Raw genomic sequence first — 27,361 nt, 5'->3', positions numbered from 1 at the left:
GAGAATAGACAAATCTACTCTGCAGGAGAATTTCAAACAATTGATATAGATACTCTCCCCTCAAGGAGGTATCTCAGCTGTCCTTAAGTGCAAGTCATGCAGAAATACTTCCTTCCAAGGAGGGTGATATGGAAAGGGGATGGGGTGGGAGAGCAATGTTGCGGTGGAGAAACCTGACAACCACCACCTCTGCCAAGGATCAAAAATGAACATCAGTGGTTACAAGTCGTGTTGATAGTACGCAACTTACGTCTGTGCTCTTCCTCCCCAAAACACATAAGCCCCAGAGTAACCATGAGAAAAACATCAGATAAACCTCAGCTGAAGCACATTCTGCAAACCACTTGGCCAGTACTTCTCAAAACTGTCAAGATTATAAAAAACAAGGAAAGTCTGAGAGCATGTTGTAGCCAAACAATTGCCTAAGGAGGTATAACAACTAAGTATAATATGATATGTTGGCTGGGTTCCTGGAACAGTTAAAAAAGTTACAGTAGGTAAAGACTAAGGAAACCCAAAGAAAATAATAAAGTATAATATAATAATTTGTCACTGTTTGTTCACTAATGGTGAGAAATGTACCATAATCATGTAAGATGTTAATAATAAGGGAAGCTGGATGTAGGGGTATAGGAAAGCTCCCTGTACAATCTTTGCAACTTTTCTGTAAATTTAAATATATCATAAAATTAAAAGTTCATTTAAAAAGTGAAAAAGAGAGAGAGGGATGAATAGATATCTCAGCCTGCATTTTTCAAGATAGGAATTCATCAAATAATCACACACATTTAAGTAAAGGTAAATTAAAATTAAATCAGAACTGTGGTCAGTATTACAACAGAAAGGCACATGGTACCTTGAGGGGAGGTGGATGGTCTGAGCACATCCAGGATGCTGTACAGAGAAAGCCAAGGGTAGTAAGATCTGAGGGTAACTGATGTGGATGCTAAGAAATTGGTGTTCATCCTGAGATTAGAGAGCAGACAGTGAGGAATCTTTAGCAGAAAAGTGGTGTGATTAGGTTTTGATTGAAAAGTGGGTGTGTTTGGAAGGTTAGAAGATAAGGTGTGTGAGATTGGTGATACATTATTTTCAGGAATGAGGAGGGGAGAGAACTGTCTGAAAGGGCTTAGTTTTTTTGTCTGCAGCAGTTACATGGATGGAGTTCTTAAGCCAAAATTCTTGCAAATTCCTGGTGATGCTCGTGTTGCAAAGCCCTGAGCTTGCATTTGGATGTGCTGATAGAAGCGTCTTTTCACATTCAGCTGAGGACCGAAAGGCAGTAGCTAAGAGAGGGGCTGGCTTCCCACACTGGCTCTCCCACTAATACCTGTGAGTTTTTTGAGAAGCAACTGACTTTTCGGAGCCCAATACCCAGATGTGTGAGTTGGGGATTCCAGCCGCCACTATCTTTAGGGATACTGTGCAGGTCAGCCGACGCCCTGCAAGGGAGCTGCTTCTGCTTGCCACCCTTGTCATCATCCATCTCACAGTCATCAGATGTCAGCACTAAGCTTGTTTGTGCCTTGGGTTTATCACTCATAAAATGGTAATGCTTTTTTGCATTAAGCTGTCATTTTTGCTAGCTTTAGGTACAGATTGGCTACTGTTACTTTTCTGAACACATCCTTGTGAGTGTCCTGGCCTCACCCAAGTAAACCACCCACCGAACTCCTTCCAGCTTCAAGTGTCTGGAGAGGGTGTTTCTCCATCTTGCCTTTCCAAGGATATTTCCTCACCTGTTTCTGGGTGAAGCCTGGCTAGGCTCCTCCAGCTGTTTTTCCAGGTGAAGGGAATGGCACAGCCTCGAGTGAGACATTCAAATTTGTGCTTCCTGCAGAGTGTGTGGGTGTTTGGTAGATCCTTGAATAGCACCGCCTGTCTCAACTTGAAGGACCTCACAAAAGGCCCTTTGTGAAGTTGTGTCTCCTGCTGGTACTACAGGTGGCTGTCTGCCAGGAGGTCTGAGAGCAGAGTCAGAGATGGCTGGCACAGGTACTCTGACGCTGAACTCTGGCCTTCCTGCCGTAAAGACCATATCTGCTCACCTCTCCAATCTCCAGACAGAAATTAGCATCCTGAGATTGCTGATAAGTCCTTTCCTAGGATTTCTCTTTTATTTGATCCAGCGTTCAGGTGGAATTTGATATTTATAATGTCCTAGGGCTGTTTATGGCACCCCCACTCCAGTACTCTTGCCTGGCAAATCCCTTGGACAGAGGAGCCTGGTAGGCTGCAGTCCAAGGGGTCACTAAGAGTCAAGCATGACTGAGCGACCTCACTTTCTCTTTTCACTTTCACCCATTGGAGAAGGAAATGACAACCCCCTTCAGTGTTCTTGCCTGGAGAACCCCAGGGAGGGGGGAGCCTGGTGGGCTGCCCTCTCTGGGGTCACACAGAGTCGGACACGACTGAAGTGACTTAGCAGCAGCAGCAGGGCTGTTTAAGGGATTTCCCGGGTGGCACTACTGGTAAAGAACCTGCCTGCCAATGCAAGAGACCTAAGAACTGCAGGTTCGATTCCTGGGTTGGTAAGATCTCCTGCAGGAGAACATGGCAACCCACTCCAGCATTCTTGCCTGGAGAATCACATGGACAGAGGAGCCTGGTGGGCTACAGTCCATTGGGTCTCAAGGAGTCAGACATGACTGAAGTGACTTATCACATACGCATGCATGCAAGGGCTGTTTAAAGTATAAAATAACCAAGATGACTTTGGTATACCCCAGCTAGCACTTTGGAGCTTCCCTGGTGGCTCAGATGGTGAAGAATCTTCCCGCAATGCAGGAGGCCCAGGTTTAATCCCTGAGTCAGGAAGATCCCCTGGATAAGGGACTGGCTATCCACCCTAGTGGGCTTCCGGTGGCTCAGCATAAAGAATCTGCCTGTAATGCAGCAGACCCTGCTTCAATTCCTGGGTCTGGAAGATCCCCTGGAGGAGGGCATGGCAACCCACTCTGGTACCCTTGCCTGGAGAATCCCGTGGACAGAAGAGCCTGGCAGGCTGCCTCCATAGGGTCACACAGAGTTGGACACGACTGATGTGACTAATCAGCAGCAGCAGCAGTATCTATTCCAGTATTCTTGCCTGGAGAACCCCCATGCACAGATGAGCCTGGTGGGCTACAGCTCTTGGGGTCACAAAGAGTCAGACACAACTGAGTGACTAACACTAACACACACCTAGCACTTCAGGACACAGTTCCTTCAGTAAGAACTCTTGGGAGAGTGAATTTCCTGACTGGCTCAACACAAGCAGGCTCAGCCATTGGCACGCTCTGTTCTGGTGGGTTCCATGTCCCTGGCGGGTCCATTTGTGTAAGTGAACAAGGCCAGTTGTGTGGGGATCTGCACTTCTGCTTTCTGGCTGGTTCGCTGAAATGGGAGGAGAAGGCCCACTTCCCTAATTGCAGACACAGCGCAGACAGGAAGGACTCCAGTTGGTAAGGCTTGTCTTCTGCTTTCTCTCCATATCTGCTGTTTCCCCTTTAAATACGTCTCTCCGTCTTGGGCTTGTTCACTTTCCACGCTCCGCGCTGTCCTGGGCTTCTAACTGCAGACCTGCACTTGAATCCAGAAAAGGAAGGTAGGTCACATGTGTGGGAATCAAGTAAATCCAGAATGGTGACCTTGGAGCTCTCCCCTCTGTGACTGCCCATAGGAAGGGTGGTGCACTCGTATTTCAGGGAGTTCATGTCTGTGCTCATGCGCTGTGTGTTCTCTGCCCTGTGCAGGCAGTCTTCTCCCACTGAACACATGCCCAGAAGAGCAGGACTCAGGTCTTTGCCATCCTACTTCTTGCCTATAGTTACTGTGTAGTCAGACCATCTCTCTCTTTCATAGAACCCTTTGCCAGCTATGTAAGCACTGGATATATTTATGTCACAGGTTTATGACATCTAAGGATACCGTCATATATTTCTATAGTATTTTGCCATCATGAGACCAGAAAAAAAGGGATGGCAATTTTTCATGTATGCCTAGTAAAACTTTTAGTAGTTGTGATCCTTTCATTTGTGTGTCTATGTGTGTGTGCTCAGTCATGTCTGAATCTTTGCAACCCCATGGACTGTAGCCTTCCAGGCTCTTCTGTCCATGAGATATTCCAAGCAAAAATACTGGAGTGGGTTGCCATTTCCTCCTCCAGGGGATCTTCCTGACCCAGGGATTGAACCCATGTCTCTTGATTCTCCTGCATTGGCAAGTGAATTCTTTACCACTGTGCCCCTTGATTTAAATGTCTGGTTTTTCCAGCAGCTGCAGGTCCCTGTGAATATCGTGTGGATGAGGTGGGGCTACAGGAAAGTAAAATAGTGCTCAGAAGCTAAAAACCTTCTCCAGGTACTGCCAGAGGGGACAGGACAGGCCAAGTCACTGTGAGGTAACCATGGCTTTGCCAACAGGTCCAGACGTTCTCTGAGTGGGAAGGGGTCTTGGAGGGTCATCTGGATCAGGACCAGGGAAAACTCAGTAATTTTACTGCCTGTTCAAATTTCCTGTGGGATATGCCCAAAGGAAGAGAAGGGCAGTGAGGGGTATCAGCCACCAACAATGTGAATTCTCTCATCTATGACTTTATCTGTTGTTTTTAAATTTCCCAAGAGCAGAGTGGGTGACCAGGTGGTTTTCAGGACACAATGGTTGAGTGAGGTCCATGGTGGGGGTTGGAGGTGGGGAGATGTCCTAGGAACCACTCTGGGTTGACCCAGGCTTCAGCCCACAGTCAACAACCCCAAGAAAGCATGAGAGGGCATCACTAGTGACCACTTGGATGCGTTCCTGTGCTCACTGATTCTTCACTAAGTCTAGCTCACTTTTAATAACTGAATCCTTGTGCATAAATCCAGCTTCATGACGAGCATGCCTCTGACCCAGTGCCCTGGCAGAGGAGTGTCTGGATAACCTTCCCTCCCTAAGGGAGTTGGAGCTGGATTTTCCTGCCTTGAGGTCAGCAGGCACAGTGTGGGGGACTTTAAACTTCTTCCCTGGTTCCCTTCCCAGCTGTGGCAGCAGGCAGCCCAGTTCCACCCCATCTCCAGACTCCCTTCTTCCCTACATCCTGGAGGGAGACAGCTCAATTCCCTTTTCTCTCTACCAGCTCCACTTGGGGAATGAAATATTGGATTATGGCAGAGGTTCTCAAATAAGAAAGTGCTTGAAAATTGCCAGGAAGTTATTTAAAATTCAGACTTGCCTTCTGTACACTGTGTCTCTGGGCCCAAGCTAGGTCGGGGACCCCATTTCCAGGGCTGAGCCTCAAATGCACAGTGTAGTGAATTTCCACCAAGAAGTTGCATCTGTAGTGGCTTTAGCCAGTCACACTGGGAAGCGAGGAGAAGTGTAGACAGTAGAGAATCGGGGTCTTCACAGTCCTGGGGGTGGAAGCAGGGGCCCTGGAGAAGATTCCACCACCCACGAGCCACTTCTGCTTGCTCATTGTCTGGAGGCAGGGAAGTCCCCTTCCTATTCCATGGGGTCCTCAACAAAATGAACTGCACATAGAAGATGCCCAACAAATATCCTAAATGAATAAATGATTCATATTTTGAAATTAAATTCACAATGGTGGGCTGGTTGCTTATTTGTAACCGAATATATTGAGAGTTAGAGAAGGCAATGGCACCCCACTCCAGTACTCTTGCCTGGAAAATCCTATGGACGGAGGAGCGTGGTAGGCTGTAGTCCATGGGGTCACGAAGAGTTGGACATGACTGAGCGACTTCACTTTCACTTTTTACTTTCCTGCACTGGAGAAGGAAATGGCAACCCACTCCAGTGTTCTTTCCTGGAGAATCCCAGGGACGGGGGAGCTTGGTGGGCTGCCGTCTATGGGGTCACACAGAGTCGGACATGACTGAAGCGACTTAGCAGCAGCAGCAGCATATTGAGAGTTAATGTTTATGTTAAGTGTTAACGTTTCTGTAGGCATTGATTGTATCTGTGATTTGTGTTAATCATGTTGAGGCAGTATTGGGTGGATATAATAAAGAAGTTCTTGAACATCTTTGTGGAGCCTGAAAATCCAGATGTTGGCTGAGATACATCAGTATTTCCTTGATGCATTTTCAGCACCTTCGGGGTTTTGAAGGCAAGGCAAAAGAACTTGGTTTTGAAAGTTTGGATAGCATTTTCAAGTATTGGAACATCTCATCTCTTCTAAATATCAGTGTAACATCATGTTCTCTCCAGCCTCAGACTTACTTTCTGTGTCTTAAATGTGTGTCTCTGTATCTAAGAATCTCTGTGCTTTACCACAAATGCAGAACAGGGACCACTCGGCAGAAGTTGTGAAGTATGCCTCTGCCTTGGGAGACCCAGTCTGAGGCAGTGTGACCAGCCCAGCAGGCCTCAGAGGGCCTGGGGACAGCCCTGCAGGGTGGTCTCCCAGAAGGCCAGCTGGTATCACTCAGGAAACTGGACAGATATGGGGCCAACTCAGGCTGAGGACTTGGGTTCTGTTTCTCCATGTTGTAGCCGCAGGTCTGGTCACTTGTTTTTTTTGTTTTGTTTTTGTTTTTGTTTTTTATTGCAGCCAAATCCTATTGCAGAAGGTAGTGCCCAGAGCCCTTTGCAGACTGATGGAGTGCAGTCATCTGCTGGTGTTGTTTGGGATGGTCCCCTTGCGTCTCCCTTTGCCTGGTCATTTCTCATAACTCATCAGCCAGAGCCTGACTGGCCCAGGAAGAACTCTTCTTCCCCCCGGGCCAAGTTCTGTCCTCTTATTTATGAAAATTAATCAAACCTACAGATGCGGTTTTGCCTTTTACCCAAGTCCAAGTACTTAATTTTCTCAGCTTGAAGCTGCAGAGGGAATTCCCAGGCAAATTTTATCAGGGTTGCTTTGCATTGAGGTGCCTGTGTGGAGTTGAGCAAGATATCTTTTTCCATCTTCCTGATTTTGTTCCCCTCCGTGGTAGGGCTATGACAGAAATTGTCCCTAGATGGTGCTCCCCCAGAGCACCATTTACTGTTGCACTGTCGCCTCCGTCCATATTATAAGGGGAAACTGACCCTATGATGAGAAATCAGCCTACCTTTAATGTGCTAAGGTTCTCCACAGGAAGTAGAAAGGGCTAAACGCTTAGTCAGGGGCAGCACCTGCAGTAGCCATGGTTTGATGGGTCTTAAAAAAAGCTGTGAAGCGCAGGTCAGGGCTGGTGATAACCAGGGCAGATGGGGTTTTTTAAAAAGAACTTGAAAAAGAATAGACACATGCATATGTATAACTGAATTACTTTGCCGCACACTTGAAACTAATAGAATATTGTTCATCAACAATACTAAAATATACAATAAAAAAAATTTAAAATATGAGGGGAAAAAAGAAAAAAAATACAAATAAGCAAATGATCAATTTGTAACTGAAATTTTTAGCACTAAAATATTGGGATTTTTTTTATGGAATCTATGATTAAGATAGACATTATGATCAATAAAAATATTCCACACTCTAAAAGATAAAATTAAAAATTTTTTAAATTACAAAGACATAGGCTACCTCTTCTAGTTCTACACCAAGTTTAAAAGCACTGAAATGAACACAGATTTAGAAAACAAGAATAATACATTTAAGTACACAATCTTATGTTGCTATTGTTTATGCACTAAGTCATATCTCACTCTTGTGATCCCAAGGACTGCAACCCACCAGGCTCCTCTGTCCATGTGATTTCCTAGGCAAGAATATTGGAATGAGTTGCCATTTCCTACGCCAGGGGATCTTCCTGACCCAGGGATCAACCCTGAGTCTGCCACATTACATGCAGATTCTTTACCACTGAGCTACCAGCAAATCCCTTATACCAAGGCATCATTGTGTTTCTACCCATGAAGTGGAGGCTCTTCGGGGCAAGTGGGAGAGAGTGGAGGAGAGTCACACATAGCCGATCCTCATTATTCATGGATTCCATTTTTACAAATTCACCTTCTTACTAAAATAGATTTGCAACCCCTACATCAATACTCACTTTGATTTTGTGGTCATTCATCTACATGCACAGGATAGGGAAAAATGTGAGTCATTCAAGTCGTTCCCAGCTGAGGTTGAATGAAGAGTCACTCTGTCCTCTTGTCTCAGCTCATCCTGCAAACAGGTATCCTTCCCATAGTCTCTTTAGTGCCATGTTTTTTGTATATTTTTGTGTGTTGTTGTTGTTGTTGTTTAAAAGGGCCCCAAGCATAGTGCTGAAGTGCTATCTGGTATTTCTAAGGGCAAGAAGGCTATTAAGTGACTTATGGAGAAAACACACACTAGATAAGCTTCCCTCAGGCATAAATTATAGGGTTGTTGGCCATGAGTGAACTGTTGATGTCAATCATATATACGAAATGAGTTTCTTTAAACAGGAACACACATAAAATGAAATTATATATTGATCTGTTGACAAAAATATCATGGATCAGAGGCTCAAAAGAACCCAACCCAATCTTTCTGTATGAGCAATAGTTCAGCATTTGAAAATTCATTGTTCACAACACCTATATAGAACATATATATGCACGCTAAGTTGCTTCAGTCGTGTCTGACTCTTTGCGACTCTGTAGACTGTAGCCTCCCAGTCTCCTCTGTCCATGGGATTCTCCAGGCAAAAATACTGGAGTGGGTTGCCATTCCCTTCTTCAGAGGATCTTCCCAACCCAGGGATCAAATTTGTGTCTCATACATTTCCTGCATTGGCAGGTGGGTTCGTTACCACTAGCACCACCATAGAACATAACTAGTCACAAATAATGACAGTCAACTATGGTTTGTTTCATGCATTGGATGAAAAGAGAATAGAGCCAAGGGTAGCAATATTGACATGATAGAGAGAAGAGGAGGAAGGGAAGGAAAGGATGCTATGAAAGTGGGTGAGTTACAATGTTGTCAGAGACAGTAACTTACTCTCAACTTTAGGGTCTGCCTCTGATCCCGGTTTCCAGGCTTGGATACCAAGGCCTTTGCAGGACTTGGGGTCAGTGCCTCTGATGGTCTTCAGTGTGTAGAAGTGGGGATAGAGGAAGACAGACTGGGGTGGCAGTTCCTAGGGGCACTCACTAGGTACGTATACCTCAGTTCCCTCCCTCCTGACCTTAGGGGTTCATCTCTTCCGCCCTCAATACCTGAAAGTTTTATTCTGACTCTGCCAGAACCTAGCCTCTAGGTACTTCCCTCACTCAATCCAAGATCTGGGGCCTTGTTCGTCAACAAGTCCTTCAAATATTTATGAAGCTGCTTTGTTCCTCTCATCTGACCCTATTCCACGTGCTGTATTAGTTATCTGTTGTTGTACAACAGATTTCCCTCAGCTTAGTAGCTTAAAACAGCAATAATCATGTAGTAACCCTCACAGTGTCTGTGGGTCTGGTTTTGAGGTGGCCTGGCCTGGCTCACGGTCTCCTGTGAGGCTGCAGTCACAAGTGCTGCATTGTCTGAAAGCCCATCGGGGCCTGGAGGACCCTCTTTTGAGGTGGCTTTCCCTCCTGGCAAGTTCATGCTGGCTGTTGGCTGGAGGTCTCAGTTCCCCAAAGAGCTCCTTGAGCATCCTCATGACTTGGTATCTGGCTTTCCCCAGATTGGGACTTCCCTGGTGGCTCAGATGGTAAAGATTCTGTGTGGGTTCAATCCCTGGGTCAGGAAGATCCCCTGGAGAGGGGATTGGCAACCCACTCAAATATTTTTGCCTGGAGAATTCCATGGACAGAGGGGCCTGGCAGGCTCTAGTCCATGGGTTTCCAAAGAGTCAGACACGACTGAGCAACTAACACTTCCACTTCTTTTTCCCCGGGGTGAGTGATCCAGAAACAGGAGAAAATTGTAAAGGCCTTTATAGACTAGCCTCAGGCATCACACATTATCACTGTGCAGTCAGCCCTCAGTCAGGGTAGGAGGGCTGGAAAGGATCTGTGGAGCCATCAAGGAGACTGGCTGCCACGTATACATTCTAATTCTCCACCAAGCTTTGCAGGGTGGAAGCCCATTTTTAGGGGTGTCTCTGTTCTAGACAGGGCTTCCCTGGTGCCTCAGATGGTAAAGAATCTGCCTGCAATGTGGAAGACTCAGGTTTGATCCCTGGGTTGGAAGGATCCCTGGAAAGATCCCTCTAGTGGCAAGCAAACCCACTCTAGTATTCTTGTATGGAGAATTCCATGGACAAAGGATCCTGGTGGGCTACAGTCCATGGGGTCACAAAGAGTCAGACACAACTGAGTGACTAACACTTTCTGTTCTAGGCAACAGGAAACAATACAGAAACACACCGATCCTTATGAAATATCTATTCTAATGGCTTTCAAGATTCAGACAAGGAAAAAATAGGTTTTAAAAGCTGAGGTGGATGAGCGTGCAGATCCTAGCCCTCCTTTCTCATGCTGAATTCACTCTGATTGTTCTCTGCTAGGGAACACATTTCCTTCCACCTGAGTTGTGGGTTCCAAACAGCTTTTGTAGCTGCTATCCTGGGTGTGAGCGGCTGTACCTAACCTTGCACGCAGGCTGCCCCTAGAAGGGTGACTTTTTCTTTTAACTTTGCTAATCTTATCTGAGACATTGTGTTTATGATGGCAAGCATGGGCTATTCCTCTTAATCTATGAAACTGCTGTACGATAAGCTAGAACTACACAAGTGATATTTTCCAAGCTAATTGCATTGTAAAGGGCAAAGGTTGTGCAGGCAGCCTTGGCGCTGGAACTGGGGAAAATGGACTTTGAGAGGTTAGTTGGAAGGGAAGATTGTAACATGTCAGAAGTGCAGAGCACAGTGCTGCTTAAATGGAACGAGACAGTCAGGAGGATGCTCGTAGGATTCCAGGGGTTCATCATCTGTCCCAGGAATCCGTTTCTGTAGGCTCAAGGCGGGGCTGCTGATGGGGCTCCTTAGGTGAGGCAGCCAGAATCAAAGCCCAGTGATGAAATAATCTCTATTCTAGAGATAACTCCTCCGAGGGCGTTGAATGCAGGATGAAGCCTTAGCTGATTAGGCAGGATTTAAAGTAAGGAATCATTGTCTGTGGTTCAATTCGAGCTTCCCTCATCCTTGTGTGAGAATGTCTGTTGGGGGTGGTGTGCGCACATGCACATACACAAAGATACACACTCACATCACACACTCCTTTCAAGTGCAGGCTGCCCATACCTCCCCCTTCACCATCCTACCATGAACCATTCCTTTGGTTTTTTATTCAGAGCCTCCGTTCATGGAGTCCCAGTTGCCATGGGCAGCCCCCGCACCATCCTTTGTGACTGTAGTGAGTTACGGTGACTTTGGTGCTACTGCCGCCACTTTCATAGGTACAGAACTGTGGCTCTAATGGGCCTGGGAATCAGGAACTGGGATGATGCCAGCCTGTATGGCGCTCAGGCTCTGCTCTGCACCCCTGACTCTGCTACCTTCAGAGTCAAGGCACACTTACCTCCACAGGGCTCTGTTCCTTTCCACCCCTCCCTGTCCTGTGCTCAGAGTGATCATGGTAATAAATGAGAGAGTGGGATATTCATTTATCTAATTTATTGGTGAAGATGCTCTAGCAATGGAAAGAACACACAGGTTTGTGGGCAGATGTAATGATTAACACAATGACTTCCAGTCAGGGGATATTTGGGGACTGTGTCCAGGGAACTTTTGGCAGGGTCTGGAGATGGTTTTCATGATTGGGGGATGGGAGAAAGCTGTTGGCATTACTGGCAAAGGCCAGGATTCCTGCTACCCGGCCTATGGTTGATAAGAAGCCCCAGAGCAGAGAATGATCTGGCCCAGATGTCAAGTGTATGAGGTTGAGAAGCATGGTGCTGATGCATTGAGAAGAGACAGATGGAAATGGGTGATACCAATCAAAAGAGTGTGAGCTGGCCACATGCAGCCTTCTTAGTATGTAAATAGAGGCTGGAGGACGTGCTTTGATCACATGCGATAGGGCAGCTTTTCACTTGCAAGTAGCCCAGTATGGCTACCAGGAGCTGAGGTCAGCCAGGGCCACGTCTATGGGCCACTGACAGCAGCTCCAGAGGGACCTGTGCATTTGTGTGTTTAGATCTCGGCCGTGGTGGCACAAAGCCCGCTACACCATTAAGAGGGTCTTGGGCAAAATGGAATTGTGTGGATCTTGAAAGAGGTTGGACACATGTTCTCCAAGGTTCTCTCACTCTGGCACCATGCTCTCCACCTGGGCAGAGCAGCAGCTGCACAGTGAGAGTTCATATTACTAAAGAAATATGTATTCACTGTGGAAACTCTAAAAAGGAGTGAACAACACATTTCCATTTATTAGGTATTTTGTGAGCACCTGGGAAGCCCCTAAGTGTTTGGGATGCAGGTCAACTGTTGGGGTTGCAGGTCAATTTGTAGACCTCGGAGCTTACATTATACATGGGCCTGCTTGTGGTGAATGGATTCAGGAAATAAACCTTTTCAGGAGCTGAAGATAAAGGGGTCATGAAGCCACCTTAGACTCGGCCATCAGCATCACCCCTCTGAGGAGGTGACATGAGCTGAGACCACAGGCTTGAGAAGGAGGAAACCAGTCAGTGGTGGGAGGGGGTGGGCGGGTGCAGGGGGAAAGTGCCATGGCCAGGACAGGAAGAAGGATGGCGTGGCTGGATGTGGTGAGCATGGGTGAGATGGGCAAATGGGCAAGAGAAGGAAGGGGCTTGGGCCAAATCAAGTAGACTTTGAAGGTCGGGGGAGGAGGATGTGTCTGAGAGAGGGTGATGCTTCTGCCTGCTGGCATGGGGGGGGGGGGCGCAGTGGACCAGAAGAAGAGTCGGACGGAAGGGGAAACTAACGAGGTAAGACTTGCATTCACATGAGCGAGAGCTGATGAACATTCCACCCAGGGAATGTCAAGGGAAACAAAGAGAAGCCATGACTTTGGGATACCTTTTAGAGGAAAACTGATGAGAGCTTCCTGGAGATCAACTGGTCCAACTTCCTTCAAGAGTCCTTGATGGAGCCCCTTTGGTCTTTCAATGAAGCTCACTGTTTCCCAAGGGGACACATTACTGGGTGGGCTGGACCCATCTGAAAGAAAATATGTTCTTTTTCTTAATTAATTTTTACTGAAGTACAGTTGATTTATAATGTTGTGTTAGTTTCTACCATACAACAGAATGAATCAACTATATGTACACATGTATCTCTTCTTTTTTGGATTTCCTCCCTATTTAGGTGACCACAGAACACTGAGTAGAGTTCCCTGAGCTATACAGTAGGTTTTCATTACTTATCTGTTTTATACATTGTGGCCTATATATGTTAATCTCAATCTCCCAGTTCATCTTGCCTTCTCTTTTCTCCTTTGTATCCATATGTTTGTTATCTGTATCTGTGTCTCTATTTCTGCTTTGCAAATAAGATCATCTAGTTAGCAGATTGGGCTTCCCAGGTGGCTCAGTGGTAAAGAATCTGCCAAAGCAGGAGACACAGGTTCTATCCCTGGGTTGGGAAGATCCCTGGATGAGGGCATGGCAATCCACTCTAGTATTCTTATGTAGAGAATCCCATGGACAGAGGAGCCTGGCAGGGTACAGTCTATGGAGTTTCAGAAGAGCTAGACATGATTTAGCAACTAAACAGAAGCAACAAGTGAGTGGATTAAACATGCATGATGAGTGAAAGGGAGGGATCCTGAGTCTTTAGGGTCTTGTCCTGAGCAACTGGTTAGAGTTAATGTCATTTTCTTAATTAAGAGAGGCTCAGGGAGACCATACATGAGCAACTGAAAGCCCATTTTGGGCATCTGAAGGTTGAGTTGCCTTTTAGATTTTCAGTGGAAGCATCAGATAAGCAGCGTTTAGTTCAGAAGCTCAGCCAGGAGAGGTGGATGTGGGATCCATGGGCACATGGGGGCCATATGCAGGGAGAAGACGCAGATGAAGACCCCACACTGGGCTGCAGAGTAAGCAAAGGAAGGAGCCATGGTTGGGGTAGGAGTTGGCCAAGCAGAGGGACTGACCCACTAAAGTGTGGGTTCTGGGCAGCACCCACTGCTAACAGGAGATCAGGAAGGACAGGGCCCTTGGAATGACCTTGAGTTTGGCCATGTAAAGATTGATGACACTGGTGAGAGTAGATTCATGGAGCATGGAGTAAAGGCCAGGCAGAGGATGGTAGGCAGAAGAGGAGGGGGCAGAGTGGACACTTTGACAGAAAATACAGAAGAGGCCAGTAAACCCAGCCACAGCCCTTCCTCCATCCCCACCGTCCCCTCAGACCTTCTCTCTCCTTTCCCACTCTCCAGCTGTATATTATTATGTACTTTCATACATACAACCTTTTAAAAGCAAAACTGGATTACTCTGGACACATTATTTTGAAAGCTGCTTTCACTTAATCATACGGTTACCAAGCCCGAGATCGCCACACCGCAGGCCAATAAGTTGAGCACGAGGTGTAGGGACAAGGAATAGCAGCTTTATTCAGACCGAGAAGATGGTGGAGTAGTGTCCCCATCTTGCTGGGGTTTGGATGCTAGTTTCTCTTCTAGAGCAAAGCGGGGCGGTGAGAAGATAAAAAGAATTTGGCGCTAAGTTGTTGCAAATATTTCCTGGTTCCGGTCCGACTGCAGGGGATGTGCTAATTTCTTCTTTCCTGTAGTCATTCACAGGTTGACCAGGTCAAGATATTTCCTGTGAGCTAACCAAAGATATTTTAGCTTAATGCTTAGGCATGGGAGGTAGGGTTCCCAGAGGTGGGTTATTATGTGTACATTAAGTTATTGGGCTTCCCTTGTGGCTCAGTTGGTAAAGAATCTGCCTGCAATGAGGAAGACCTGGGTTCAATCCCCGAGTTGGGAAAGATCCCCTGGAGAAGGGAATGGTTAACCAGTCAAGTATTCTAGCCTGGAGAATTCCATGGACTGTATAGTCCATGGGGTCAAAAAGAGTCAGACACAACTTTTACTTAAGCTATAGGCAGCATCCTTTTAGAGACTGCTCAAAGCCAAAGCAACAAAGGTTAAAGAGAAATAGACCCAATATGGAGTCAGACTTGTTCTTCCCATTATAATACCTCGGGCTTCCCTGGTGGCTCAGCAGTAAAGAATCCACCTGTCAATGCAGGAGACACAGGTTTGATCCCTGGGTTGGGAAGATCCCTTGGGAAAGGAAATGGCAACTCACTCCAGTATTTTTGCTTGGGAAATCCCATAGACAGAGGAGCCTGGTGTGCTACAATCCATGGGGTCACAAAGAGTCGAACATGACTTAGCAACTAAACAACAACATCACAATGCCTGCTGCTGCTGTTAAGTCACATCAGTCGTGTTTGACTCTGTGCAACCTTATAGACAGCAGCCTACCAGGCTCTGCTGTCCCTGGGATTCTCCAGGCAAGAACACTGGAGTGGGTTGCCATTTCCTTCTCCAATGCATGAAAGTGAAAAGTGAAAGTGAAGTCGCTCAGTCATGTCCGACTCAGCAACCCCATGGACTGAAGCCTACCAGGCTCTTCTGTCCATGGGATTTTCCAGGCAAGAGTACTGGAGTGGGGTGCCATTGCCTTCTCCACTTAAGTCTCCACTTAAGTCACAATGCCTATTAGTCAACAAATAGTTTGACCACCTGCCATATACCAGGAGCTGTTCCAGGCATCAGGACAGGGCAGTGAACAAAATCTTTCTCTTCTCACCTCCCAGAGCTGGCACTCTGGTGGGAGGACCAAGACAAGAATCTGTCTTCAATAGCAGATTACCACATATTAAAAGGTTGTCACCCATGGAGATGTGCTCTGGAGAGCAACTTAAGCTGGGAAGAGGAATGGGCTACCCCAGGAATCACAAAACATTATTTCATGTTATAAAACATTTTCTTGGTGTGAAATCCACCTTGAACATGTGTCATAAAAAGCCACAAAGAGCCAGTGAGGCTGCAGTGTTTTGAGGTTTTGCTTTTAAGCTGAAGTGTAGCTGATTTACAATGTCGTATTAACCTCAGGTATACAGCAAAGTGATTCAGCTATACTTATACACACATTCTTTTTCATCTTCTTTTTTTATTATAGTTTACTACAGGACATTGAATATAGTTCCCTGTTCTATACAATAGGGCCTTGTTGTTTATCCCTTCCACATAGAATAGTTTGCATCCGCTAGTCCCAAACTCCCAATCCAACTCTCCCCAGTGCTGCAATGTTTTGAGGCTCTCATCTGGCAATAGCATAAAGCCTCCCCTTACTCAAGAGCTATCTATGCAGGTATGCACCAGCTGAGGTGCTGGGGGTGTTTGGGAGGAGTTGAAGGGCCTGGTGGAGAAGGAAATGGCAACCCACTCCAGTGTTCTTGCCTGGAGAATCCCAGGGATGGTGGAGCCTGATGGGCTGCCGTCTATGGGGTCACACAGAGTTGGACACAACTGAAGCAACTTAGCAGCAGCAGCAGCAAAAGGGCCTGGTCCATAGAGACCAATGGCCTTTTTTGTTTCTCAGTTTTTGAACTTTAGAATAAAGTGGTTTCACACATGGCAAAAAATAACTGGGAAAGTTGAAATAGACAAAAAACAGGTAGCAAGTTCTAGGCACTGTCGAGGAGAATATTACCCTTGTTGTTAGTCACTCAGTCGTATTTGACTTTTTGTGGTCCCATGGGCTGTAGCCCACCAGGCTCCTCTGTCCATGGAATTTCCCAGGCAAGAAGACTGGAATGGGTTGCCATTTTCTCCTTCAAGGGGATCTTCCTCACCCTGGGGTAGAACCCGCATCTCTTGCACCTTCTGCATGGATTCTTTACCACTGCACCCCCTGGGAAGCCCCAGGGATATTATCCTATTACCCTGGAAGGCATATTATCCTAGTGGGTGTTAGACAGAGTTTGAGCTACAGATTTCCCCTGGGGTCCAGGGAAATGGAAGATTCAAGCAGTGCCTGTGAGAGAGCGCAGGCGGAGAGGGGAGCATCGCAGTGGGGAAGGCGCTGTCTGTACCGCTTTAGCAAAGTGAACGAGAGCTACTGTCTGAGGAGCAGGGCTGAGAACAGCAGGGTGGGGATGCAGCTTCTGGGCACAGTGACTACAGCAGAGGGGACCATCGCGCATCACCAAGCCTGTGTTATGGAGAAGGTGTCGGGTGGGTGCTGCTGGGAGCTGTCTGAAGAAGGCATAAGAAGAGCATCACAGACGTTGTCCACCCTCCAAATTAAATAGCCCAAGAATCTTCCTTAAGCTGTCCTTGCAATAAACCATCTCCACTGTCAAAACCACCACCGAGAGCAACGGCCCAGTGCATCTTCGTCAGGCCCTCGCTCGGTGTCACCTCCGGCACAGGAAATCACACCATCAGAAAAGGGCTACTCGGCCAGACACTGCTCACACCGAGGGCAGCCAGGCTTTGCTCTCCCAGGGAAGCCAGAGAAGTGCCACCTGCTGAGGCTGAGCCTGCCATGCTCCATCGGAGTCATTCAGGAGCCTCCCACTTGGGGCCTGGAGGATGGGCCTGGCAGGCTGCCTTTCTGCCTGTCTCCTGTCTTGTCACATTCATTCACTTCAATGTGGGATTCACAGCAGACGGCCAGCACCGATGTAAATGTTAGTGGCAAACTGATGAATTTTAAAAATGATAGTGGTTAAAGGTTTGTATAAATTAAAAATACTTATTAACACAATATTGTTTTTGAAGACTTAATGGTTTTCGTTGAGCCTAATGCTGGATGGCAGCTCTGTAAAAAGTCCCTAGAAGTAGGAACAGCTGAGAGTAAGGGTGCATCTGAGGCAGGTGTGCAAGATGGTGTGTGACCCAAGCAGAGGGAGTGTGTGAGCCAGGAAACAGGAGGGGGCAGCCATGGCCTGTGGACTGAGCCTGCTAGGAATGAAGCTGACAGGAAGAGAAGGGTAGGGTGAGCTGTAGGGAACTGTGTGGATATGGGGCAGATGAAGCAGGAATAAGAGGGGAGAGCCTCAAAGGGAAGGGGAGGGCAGCGATGCTTACAGCTGTGCAGTTGGGGAGATGCGTTAAAGAGCCAGTGGGAAGAGATATAGGGGCTTCCCAGGTGGCGCTAGTGGTAAATAACATGCTTGCCAATGCTGGAAACATGAGATGTAGGTTCAATCCCTGGGTCAAGAAGATCCCCTGGAGGAGGGCATGGCAACCCACTCCAGTATTCTTGCCTGGAGAATCCCATGGACAGAGGAGCCTGGAGGGCTACAATCCAGAGGGTGTCAAAGAATTGGACACGATGGAAGCAATTTTACATACATGTATAAGGGATACAGAGAAACAGAACACATGCCAAAGCCATTTTAAAAATAAGCCCAAGAGAAAAACAAGTATTCTCAAAGGACTGTGGGTAACGCCTGGGCTTTGGAAGGTAGGCAAGTGGTACATGGAAATCACAGCCTCAGATGCAGTCAGAGCCAGCTTCAACATCACCCAGATTGCTGGCACTGCAGCGAGGCTGGTCCCTGCTCTTAACGGAGTTCAGGTGATGTGCAGGCACATGGAAGCTGGAAAACTGATGGGCTGCAGGGGACAGGAGCTAGAAAGGCAGGTGGGCTCACAGCACATGGCAGGTGAGGACCTGAAAGCCCCATTGCAAGAACAGAGCAGAGCATGAGAAAGGAGTGTGAGGGCCATCACCGTGGAGAGGGGGCTGAACTTGTAACACAGACGGCACAGACGGGTTATTAGCCTGAGAAGGAGAAAGCAGCAGAAGAGAAATATTGTTCTGGAAAGACATGTCTACTCACTGTCTTTCCAGAGAGGACTTTTGGTTAATAGCAGATGTCTTTGCCTTAAGAGAAAATATGAGCTGTACTTTTAAGAGAAAACAAAACCTTGCTGAGCAATGAATGTTTAGAAACTTCCACAAAGAAAAATTAATGATAGATAGTCAAATATTAAGAGAAGTAAGCAAGAAAATTATTTGTACAACCAAATTATAATAAAACCTATGTCTTTTTTTGGGGGGGGGGGAGGTGCTCACTGAGAAATACTGATTTGGCAATATTACCTGGAGAAAAATTTTACCTCTACCAGGCAGGTATTACGTTCTATGGTCCTTTTAAGGTAATTCCTATTGAGAAGAAACTGTTTCATGTAATCATGTGTGTGTACAGGTGTTTGTGTATCTGTGTCTCTGAATGTGTCGTGTGTGTGTGTGTGCGTGTGTAACATGAAGGGGTGTGTGCTTTGCTCTCTCAGTGTACAGATGTAGTCATCTAGATACTTTTCCATTGATGACAAGCCGCTTTTGGTTTACCCTGTTGTATACTTTTTAGACTGGTAATTTAGATTCTTCTCATCTACAACCACAACTGATCAAACAATTTTCCTGTCAAATCATCTTCACATTTCTCTTCTGAAGTGTGTGTCTGTTTAGTGCAAGAGGTAGCTTTTTTGTGACAGATGTCTTTATCAAATGTGGAACCTACACGATGTGTTCAATATCAGCCATGTGTTTGGTACAAGGTGGGTTCCAGGAAGTGGTATGGAGGAGAGCAGGGAGGGGTCTGCATGTTACTGAGGCCTGGGGTTTCGGGAGGATGACACTTTTCATGCCTCAGGGCAACTGCTTGCCTGTCCTACCTCCCACCCAAAGGTTTGATGTGATATATAAACATGGCCAGTGCTCAGCTCTCTGGGGTCCAACTACAGTATATGACACAGTAGTCCCTCAGTGTTTATGTAAAAGGAGTCCAGTAACATCTTCACTGCAGGTAACTGACCAACATGAGTGGTCTTGACAGCCATCTCCATCTCCAGAGAGCAATGGACTCCTCTGGGTTCTGTCCCTATGTCCCGGTGACCGGAGTGACAGCTCCTGAGTCTTATTTTGCAGGAGAACTTCTCTTTTTAGTTTGTCTCTTATAATTCTTTGTTTACAACAACAACAACAAAAAAAGAGAGACAGAGAGCTTGATTTGGCCACATTGGTCCAATGCTCTGTTTTTTGGTTCAATATTGAGAGGATGTGTTTGAAAATCTAATGGTTATGTGGGCAGAAAGGAAGAGGGCAGATTAGCTCGGGCTCTAGACCCAAGTCCCAGAAGGAAGAGCATCCCGCTGACTGGAGGACTTTCCTCCAGGGCTGGAGGGCGTGTCCTCTAACAATGTCTTGCCTTTCGGGTCTTGACCACTGCCTGATCTCTGTTTTGCCAGGTGGACACCTGAAGGAAAGGCGCAGGCATGGGTGACGGCGCCAACAACCTGCCCTTCTTCTTCGGCAACATCACTCGGGAGGAGGCGGAAGACTACCTGGTCCAGGGGGGCATGAGCGATGGGCTTTACCTGCTGCGCCAGAGCCGCAACTACCTGGGTGGCTTCGCCCTGTCAGTGGCACATGACAGAAAGGCACATCACTACACCATCGAGAGGGAGCTGAATGGCACCTATGCCATCACGGGTGGCCGGGCCCATGGCAGTCCAGCCGAGCTTTGCCACTACCACACCCAGGAGCTGGATGGCCTCATCTGCCTCCTCAAGAAGCCCTTCAACCGGCCGCCAGGGGTGCAGCCCAAGACTGGCCCCTTTGAGGACTTGAAGGAGAACCTCATCCGAGAATACGTGAAACAGACGTGGAACCTACAGGTGGGTGGCGGGCGGTCCTCTGGCAGGTGTGATGAAGGGTCTTATTGCTCACAGGGGCCCTGGAATTCCACACGGGCACCCAGTTGCATAAGAGCTATGCAGTGGTGCTTCAGATAAGCCACCTTCTCCTTAGTCATCAACATGGGCCCCCAAATGTCTCACTCCAAGAAGGCAGCCTTTCCTCTTTTGTGGTCACGCTTGAGAGGGTGGGCCCCTTTGTGCCAGCAATGTGGGTTTCTCCACCACAGGAAACCACTGTCACCCAATTCATGCTGGGCCCTTTCAAAGCAGGATCACTGGGCAAATACTTGTTTTTATTTACCTAAGAGGGTCATACTGAACACACTGATTGGCACTTGATTTTACCCCTTCCTAACATCTCTTCCAGAATTTTCCATGTCAACAAGCACACAGCTAAATCAGCCCCTTACTGGCCATCTGATAGTCCCTCCTGTGGACTATAATTTATTTTACTAGCACATATTGGTAGACACCTTCATTGTTTATAAACAATGCCCCCCCTAACATTCTCCGAACCTTTTATCAATATCAGCAGGGTAACCCCAAACTGGTTGGATTGAACACAGTGAGGGATTTGGATGTGATGACAGGTTGTCATCCAAAAAGGTCCCAGAGGTTGTGACAACTTACATTCCCGCCACACTCTCCATAGCACGTGGTATCAGGAGGCTCCAGGCTGGTTGACAGTCTTCTGATCGGACTCACGTGTTGAACCATTTCCTTGCACTTTTTGAATGTATGCTTTTTATATATACAGGTGGATAACAGTAAAGGCTTTTTGAAGATTCTATCCACTCACTCCTTTACTCCTATAATATGCTCTGCACTGAATTCAGTCTTGCAGACCAATACTATGGATTCTATACTTTTCACTAGTATTTATTGGATATGATTTATTCCAGGGGTCCTCCAGGATCCAATGCCTGATGATCTGAGGTGGAGCTGTTGTCGTAATACTAGAAATAAGCTCACCATAACTGTAATGTGATTGAATCATCCAGAAACCATCCCCCATAGGTCAATGGGAAAATTACATTCCACGAAACTGGTCCCTGGCACCAAGACTTAGACCATCCTTTTACTCTTTTAATCAGTGAGGTATAATTTACACACTATGAAAATTCATCCCTTTTGAGTATACAGTTCTATGATTTTTTTTTAACAAACAGGTGACATCACGTAGCCCCACACCCAGCCCCAATCAAGATACACAACAGGTCCATCACCCATCAAGCACCCTCAGGATCACCCCCGACTCCAGCCCCTGGCAACCCCTTACCTGATTTCTGTCCCTATAGTTTTGCCTTGTCCAGAATGTCATGCAAATGGACTCACACAGCATGTAGCCTTTTCAGACTGGTTGCTCACACCCAGTATAACACATTTGTGAGCCAGTTATGTGTCAGTGGTCCCTTCTTTATTGTGGCTGAGTAGTATTCCACACTCTGTTGCTTTTGCTCTTTGCTAACTTTGAACTGGTTACCTTCTTGGTATGTAGCTGTTACTGCTTTTGTTTTTTATCCCATCTATGAAGCATGACAAAATGTTCAGGTTCACCTTCCCTTCTACCTCCCCTCCTCTCTTCCCTCGCCTCAGGGGTTGGTTATGTTTTTATTTTCACTTCTTCTGGTTCTTTTTATAACTTTGAATCATCGACTTGTGTTCTTCATTTACTACTGTAATAGGTGTCTATTTCTCTGCCACTAAGTATGATTAGGAAGTTAATTCACCCAGCTGTCAGCCTCCTTCTCATTCTTGTTTTCCATGTTGTCATTTCTGCATTGTCAAGATTTCTCTCTTTTTTCTGTGACCACATCTGCAGTTATAGGCAGCAGCATGTGTAAACACTTAGCCTGAAGCCTTTTAGGGGAAGACAGAAAAAAAGCATGTCTCTTTGCTTGCACACATCTTAAGGCTTCCAGATTATCATTAAATGATCAGGGTCTAATATAAAACAGTCAGTTCTAGGAGGTGATTGATTGGGAGAGGGCTGGAGGCCCATCCTCTAGACTTCATGGATTATTCCTGGTGGTTTCTAAAGCCCGATGTGTCTTTACAAAGGCCAGCCTCTGTATTCTAAAATATATTTTGTTAGTTATACACTTGAAGATACTTTAACATACAAGGTCTATTAACTTTCTTTATTGAATGAACAAACAAACAGATGTGATTTCATTTTACCGTTTTCAGGACTTAGGTCAGATTGGACCTGCTTCATGTGTCTTTCTTGTCACTTTCGCTTATTATGGCTCCATCTCCTCTCCTCCTGACAGGGTCAAGCTCTTGAGCAGGCCATCATCAGCCAGAAACCTCAGCTGGAGAAACTGATTGCCACCACAGCCCATGAAAAAATGCCCTGGTTCCATGGAAAAATCTCTCGGGATGAATCTGAGCAGATTGTCCTGATAGGATCAAAGACGAATGGAAAGTTCTTGTAAGTATTGTGTCTTTTCCCTTCAGCCACTGGCACCAGGCCTGCTTGGACAGTTAGGAGTCACTCAGCCCTCCCACCCCTGAACTCCTGGTGACCTCGGAGAGGGATCATGTGCTATCAACTGAGACACGCATGTTGGTTGTCATATGAAATTAAGAAATTTCATATGACAGCTCAAATTGAAGCCATCTCATGTAATTCAGCATTTGTTTTGCTCAGTCTGGCCCCAAAGTGAACCCTCTTCTTGGGCACTGAGGGACATCAGTTAAGAAAGTCTTTTCAGCCACATATTCTGCTTTTAATGACAAACATGGGATGTGTAATAGTATGCATCCACCCATGTTAAAAAACAGTGCAATATGTTTGCTCACATTTGCCTCAAGATCTCAGACTTTGCTTCTCTTTTTACTTGGAGAGACATGCCAATGGGGCAGATAGAAAAGAAAATTTTCTGATAGCCACTCATATGAAAGGTTAGCACAGGAACTTGATCACAAGCAGGTGTATGAACTCTGGCCTCATAATCTCAGAAATGAGGTGTACATCCCAAGCCCTGCTCACTATTATTCTCAATGTTCAGTGCACCTCAATCCTGGAGCTGCTGGAGATGCAGGTCACCTCAGGGCAGGGCTGGTGGTCCAGAGAAGGCAAGGAGCTGTCTCAGACAGGTGTTGATCTCATTCCCCTGAGATGCTGTGACCAAGGGGATGGAGGTATGCTCACCTGTGCTTGTCACTACTCAGTGATCACACCCTAGCCATGCCGACTGGGTGCCCCATCCTGGCCTTGGACAGTTACATAGCAGTGTTAGCCCTGTAACCAAGAATGTGGAGACACACCCAGCTGGTGTTTTAAATTTTTCCTATAAATAAAAGTGTTTTCTCTGAGTATCCATCTATTTAAAGAATCAAAGTAAATTTAGTTGCTCGGTTGTGTCCAACTCTTTGCAACCTGTGGACTACAGCCCACCAGGCTCCTCCATCCATGAAATTCTCCAGGCAAGAATTCCGAAGCCATTCCCTTCTCCAGGGAATCTTCCCCATCCAGGAATCAAACCCCAATCTCCTGCACTGCAGGCAGATTCTTTACCATCTGAGCCACCAGGGATTCCAGCCCGACTTTACCATAATCCCTTTTATTTAAGAGGTGAGGTGATCTTAAACACAATACTTTTTTTAAAAAGTGATCCTAAAAGCAAGCATAGAGCAGCCCGAGTGGGCACCCAAGGTGACTGGGATGATGCTTAGTGGATGCAATAACAGCCACTGGTAGAGATCCTGGAGCAGGAAGACATTTTCCCCTCAGTGTGGCACCTCTTGGCTCATTTCCCATGAGGTTTGGACTTTCACCACCTTCTTAAGAGTAATTTCCAACACACATGTCATGGGACTGGGCCTATGGCCGCCTGTGGGTTAAGTCAGCCTTAAGTTGTATTATCCAGACAGCAAGGCCTCCTGCCTTCTTGCCAGTTCAGAAGCCTGCTCTCAGGCTCACTGGGGAGCAGCTGCACTCAAGGAGGCTGCCTTCTTCCGACCTAGACAAGGGGGTGCCACAGGGGGCACCCACCGTGGAACAGCCCCACAGCTATGGAGACCTTCCTACTGAGTCTTCTCGAGCCTCATTCAGGTTTCCCTAAAGAATGTGTCTCCTCCACACTTTCCCATAATTTAAATGAACTTGTCCATCTGTGGACTAGCATTTACCAATGTCCACAGCTGTGTGTGTTCTTGGGCTTCCCTCATGGTTCAGATGGTAAAGAATCTGCCTGAAATGCAGGAGACCCGGGTTCGATCCCTGGATCAGGATGATCCACTGGAGGAGGGAATGGCTACCCACTCCAGTATTCTTGCCTGGAGAATCCCATGGACAGAGGAGCCTGGTGGGTTACAGTCCATAGGGTCACAAAGAGTAAGACATGCCTGAGTGACTACACTTTCAGAGTTGTGTGAGGTGCTAGATGCTGACTCCATCTTGGACTTTGGAGATGGAGATCTCTGCCTTGTGAAGTCCACATCTCACTGGCAAAAGTAGACACTGAACAATTGAACAAGAGCTGCACAGTGCATTGGCGCATTTAAGGAAGGGACTAGAACTTGCTGTGATTGGTGGTCTGGGATTCTGTTTTATGCTGGGTAATCAGAAGGGGCCTTGCTATGAAGGAGACATTTGAGCAGAGACCTGAGGGCAGCCAGGAGCCATCCTGATTGAGGGAAAAGCCTGTGTGGGTTCCCAGAGGCAGGAGTGTGCTCGGAGAGTGAGGCCACCATGAGGCCACTGTGGATGGTACAGAGTGTGGGGGGTATGGATGGAGGATAGGGGCCAGGCCACTGTGGGCTCTCCAGTATTAGAAGACTTTTCTTTGGGCAAATCAGTACATCTACTTTTGGGAAGATGTTAGGGCAGATACAATTGAAGTTCATGGGGACCCATCTGGCTGGGTGTAGAAAGAGCCAGTGCAGAGGAACGAAAGTGAGCAGGCTCACCAGGCCCACTTGTGTGCGTTTATATACATTTAAACCAAAGTATGATGTCCAGTTTTCTGCAGAGATTTAAAAGCCTTCACCTTCTCATGTCTGAGCACAAGAACTGCCTTTAATTAATGTTGGAAGGAGGAGTGACATGGGTGCTGGTGGCTGCACCAGCGTGGCTGGGCTCTGTGTCTCTCCTGTGCATTCGGGCCCTTATTATTGGGAGCATCAGTTCATTTGCTTCCTCTCTTGTCCCCAGTGACCCTGGGGAAGAGGCCAATTTCAGCACCAACCTTCTCTTACCCTGATGTTTACAGTTCCTTGTCCAATCTCATCTTGCTGCTTGATTTTATCACTGAGGGCTGATGATCCAGCTCATCATTACTTGCAGTTCTTATGTAGGTCCATTCCCAGCCCTCTGGACATGGTTTGGCTCCAGTTGGCCACCCATGACCACCATGTGCTTCTTATACCCCCACCAACCTCTTCATACCGGCTCAGAGGTGCTTGTTTCCTGTTCCACCCTGTCTAAGACTTGCCAAGACTGGCAGATCTTACCTGGAACACGCCCACAGCACATGGAAGATGTTGAGAATGTAGGAGGCTTTCAGATTCAGAAACAGAACCCATCCTCTGTGATTCCTAATGATGGGCTTCATTGTGGCTCAGACAATAAAGAATCTGCCTGCAATGTAGGGACACGGGTTCAATCCCTGGGTCAGGAAGACCCCCTGGGGAAAGGAATGGCTATCCACTCCAGTATTCTTACCTGGAGAATCCCAGGGACAAAGGAGCCTGGTGGGCTACAGTCCATGGGGTCAAAAAGAGTCAGACATGACTGAGCAACTCATACATACATGGGTAGCACATGAATAGGTCACACGTAATGTTAAAGTGCTTCATAGAAGGTTAACACATATAAGTGGATGTCGAGTCATTAATGAACATAGGATAAAAGGCCAAGGGACACCCATGGCTAATGTTGAAAGTTTACAGTTTCCATTTAGGAATATCTTGGAGAATCGAGTGTGAAAATATTAGATTCACTCTGGAATCTCTGGTCTGCGTTGTGGTTCAATGGAGCCGATCCCCAGCCTCCATCTTAGAAAAACAGTTTTCTTGCCACCCACAGAAACCATATCTTAAAATGTCTGAGACCTAAATGAGGTTATAAATCCTCTCTAATGCAGTTTAAAATGCAGAAGGTATGGTCCAAAGACTCTTAACTGTTGAGATGATTGTGTCTGGGGAATCTGGCCAACTCAGATTGTAGTTTTTCCTCCTCTTGAATTATGGTATGAAGTACATTTGTGGTGGCAGAACTTCTGAGCCAAGAGGGACCTCACTGCTAATGGTCTAAATCCTTTGATTTTCAATCAAGGACTTAGGTGGAGAAGGCAATGGCAACCCACTCCAGTACGCTTGCCTGGAAAATCCCATGGATGGAGGAGCCTGGTAGGCTGCGGTCCATGGGGTCGCTGAGAGTCAGACACAATGAGCGACTTCACTTTCACTTTTCACTTTCATGCATGGAGAAGGAAATGGCAACGCACTCCAGTGTTCTTGCCTGGAGAATCCCAGGGACAGGGGAGCCTGGTGGGCTGCCATCTATGGGGTCACACAGAGTTGGACACAACTGAAGTGACTTAGCAGCAGCAGCAGCAGCAGCAGCAAGGACTTAGGCACAAGGGAACTTGCCCAGGACTGTCAGGCAAGGAGGAGATGAGGGCTGGAATTTAGGGTCTCTGATGTGTTTGGACAGAGAGATTGCTATCGTTCAGTTGCTCAGTCATGTCTAACTCTCTGCAACCCCATGGACTGTAGCATTCCAGGCTTCCCTGTCCTCACTATCTCCCAGAGTTTGCTCAAACTCATGTCCATTGAGTCAATGATGCCATCCAACCATCTCATTCTCTGTCACCCCCTTCTCCTGCCTTCAGTCTTTCCCAGA

The 27,361-nt window shown here is 46.8% G+C and overlaps 1 protein-coding gene across 2 annotated transcripts in view; it reads left to right on the top strand.

Moving 5' to 3' along the window:
- Positions 1-27,361, top strand: part of SYK (spleen associated tyrosine kinase) — a 108,085-nt gene that overhangs the window by 30,358 nt on the left and 50,366 nt on the right. Inside the window, exons 1-3 of one of the 2 annotated variants that reach the window (XM_055579129.1) lie at positions 3,506-3,586; positions 20,059-20,487; positions 22,782-22,942. In XM_055579129.1, the coding sequence (XP_055435104.1) occupies positions 20,086-20,487; positions 22,782-22,942 (563 nt within the window). In that variant the 5' untranslated portion in view covers positions 3,506-3,586; positions 20,059-20,085. Of the gene's footprint in view, positions 1-3,505; positions 3,587-20,058; positions 20,488-22,781; positions 22,943-27,361 lie in introns of those variants that run through there. The other variant, XM_055579128.1, reaches the window with a different exon arrangement.

The sequence above is a fragment of the Bubalus kerabau genome, chromosome 4 (assembly GCF_029407905.1).
Source record: "Bubalus kerabau isolate K-KA32 ecotype Philippines breed swamp buffalo chromosome 4, PCC_UOA_SB_1v2, whole genome shotgun sequence".
Lineage (NCBI taxonomy): Eukaryota > Metazoa > Chordata > Mammalia > Artiodactyla > Bovidae > Bubalus > Bubalus kerabau.
The sequence above is the reverse complement of the archived record's forward strand: the minus strand, read 5'-3'. Positions and strand labels throughout refer to the sequence as shown.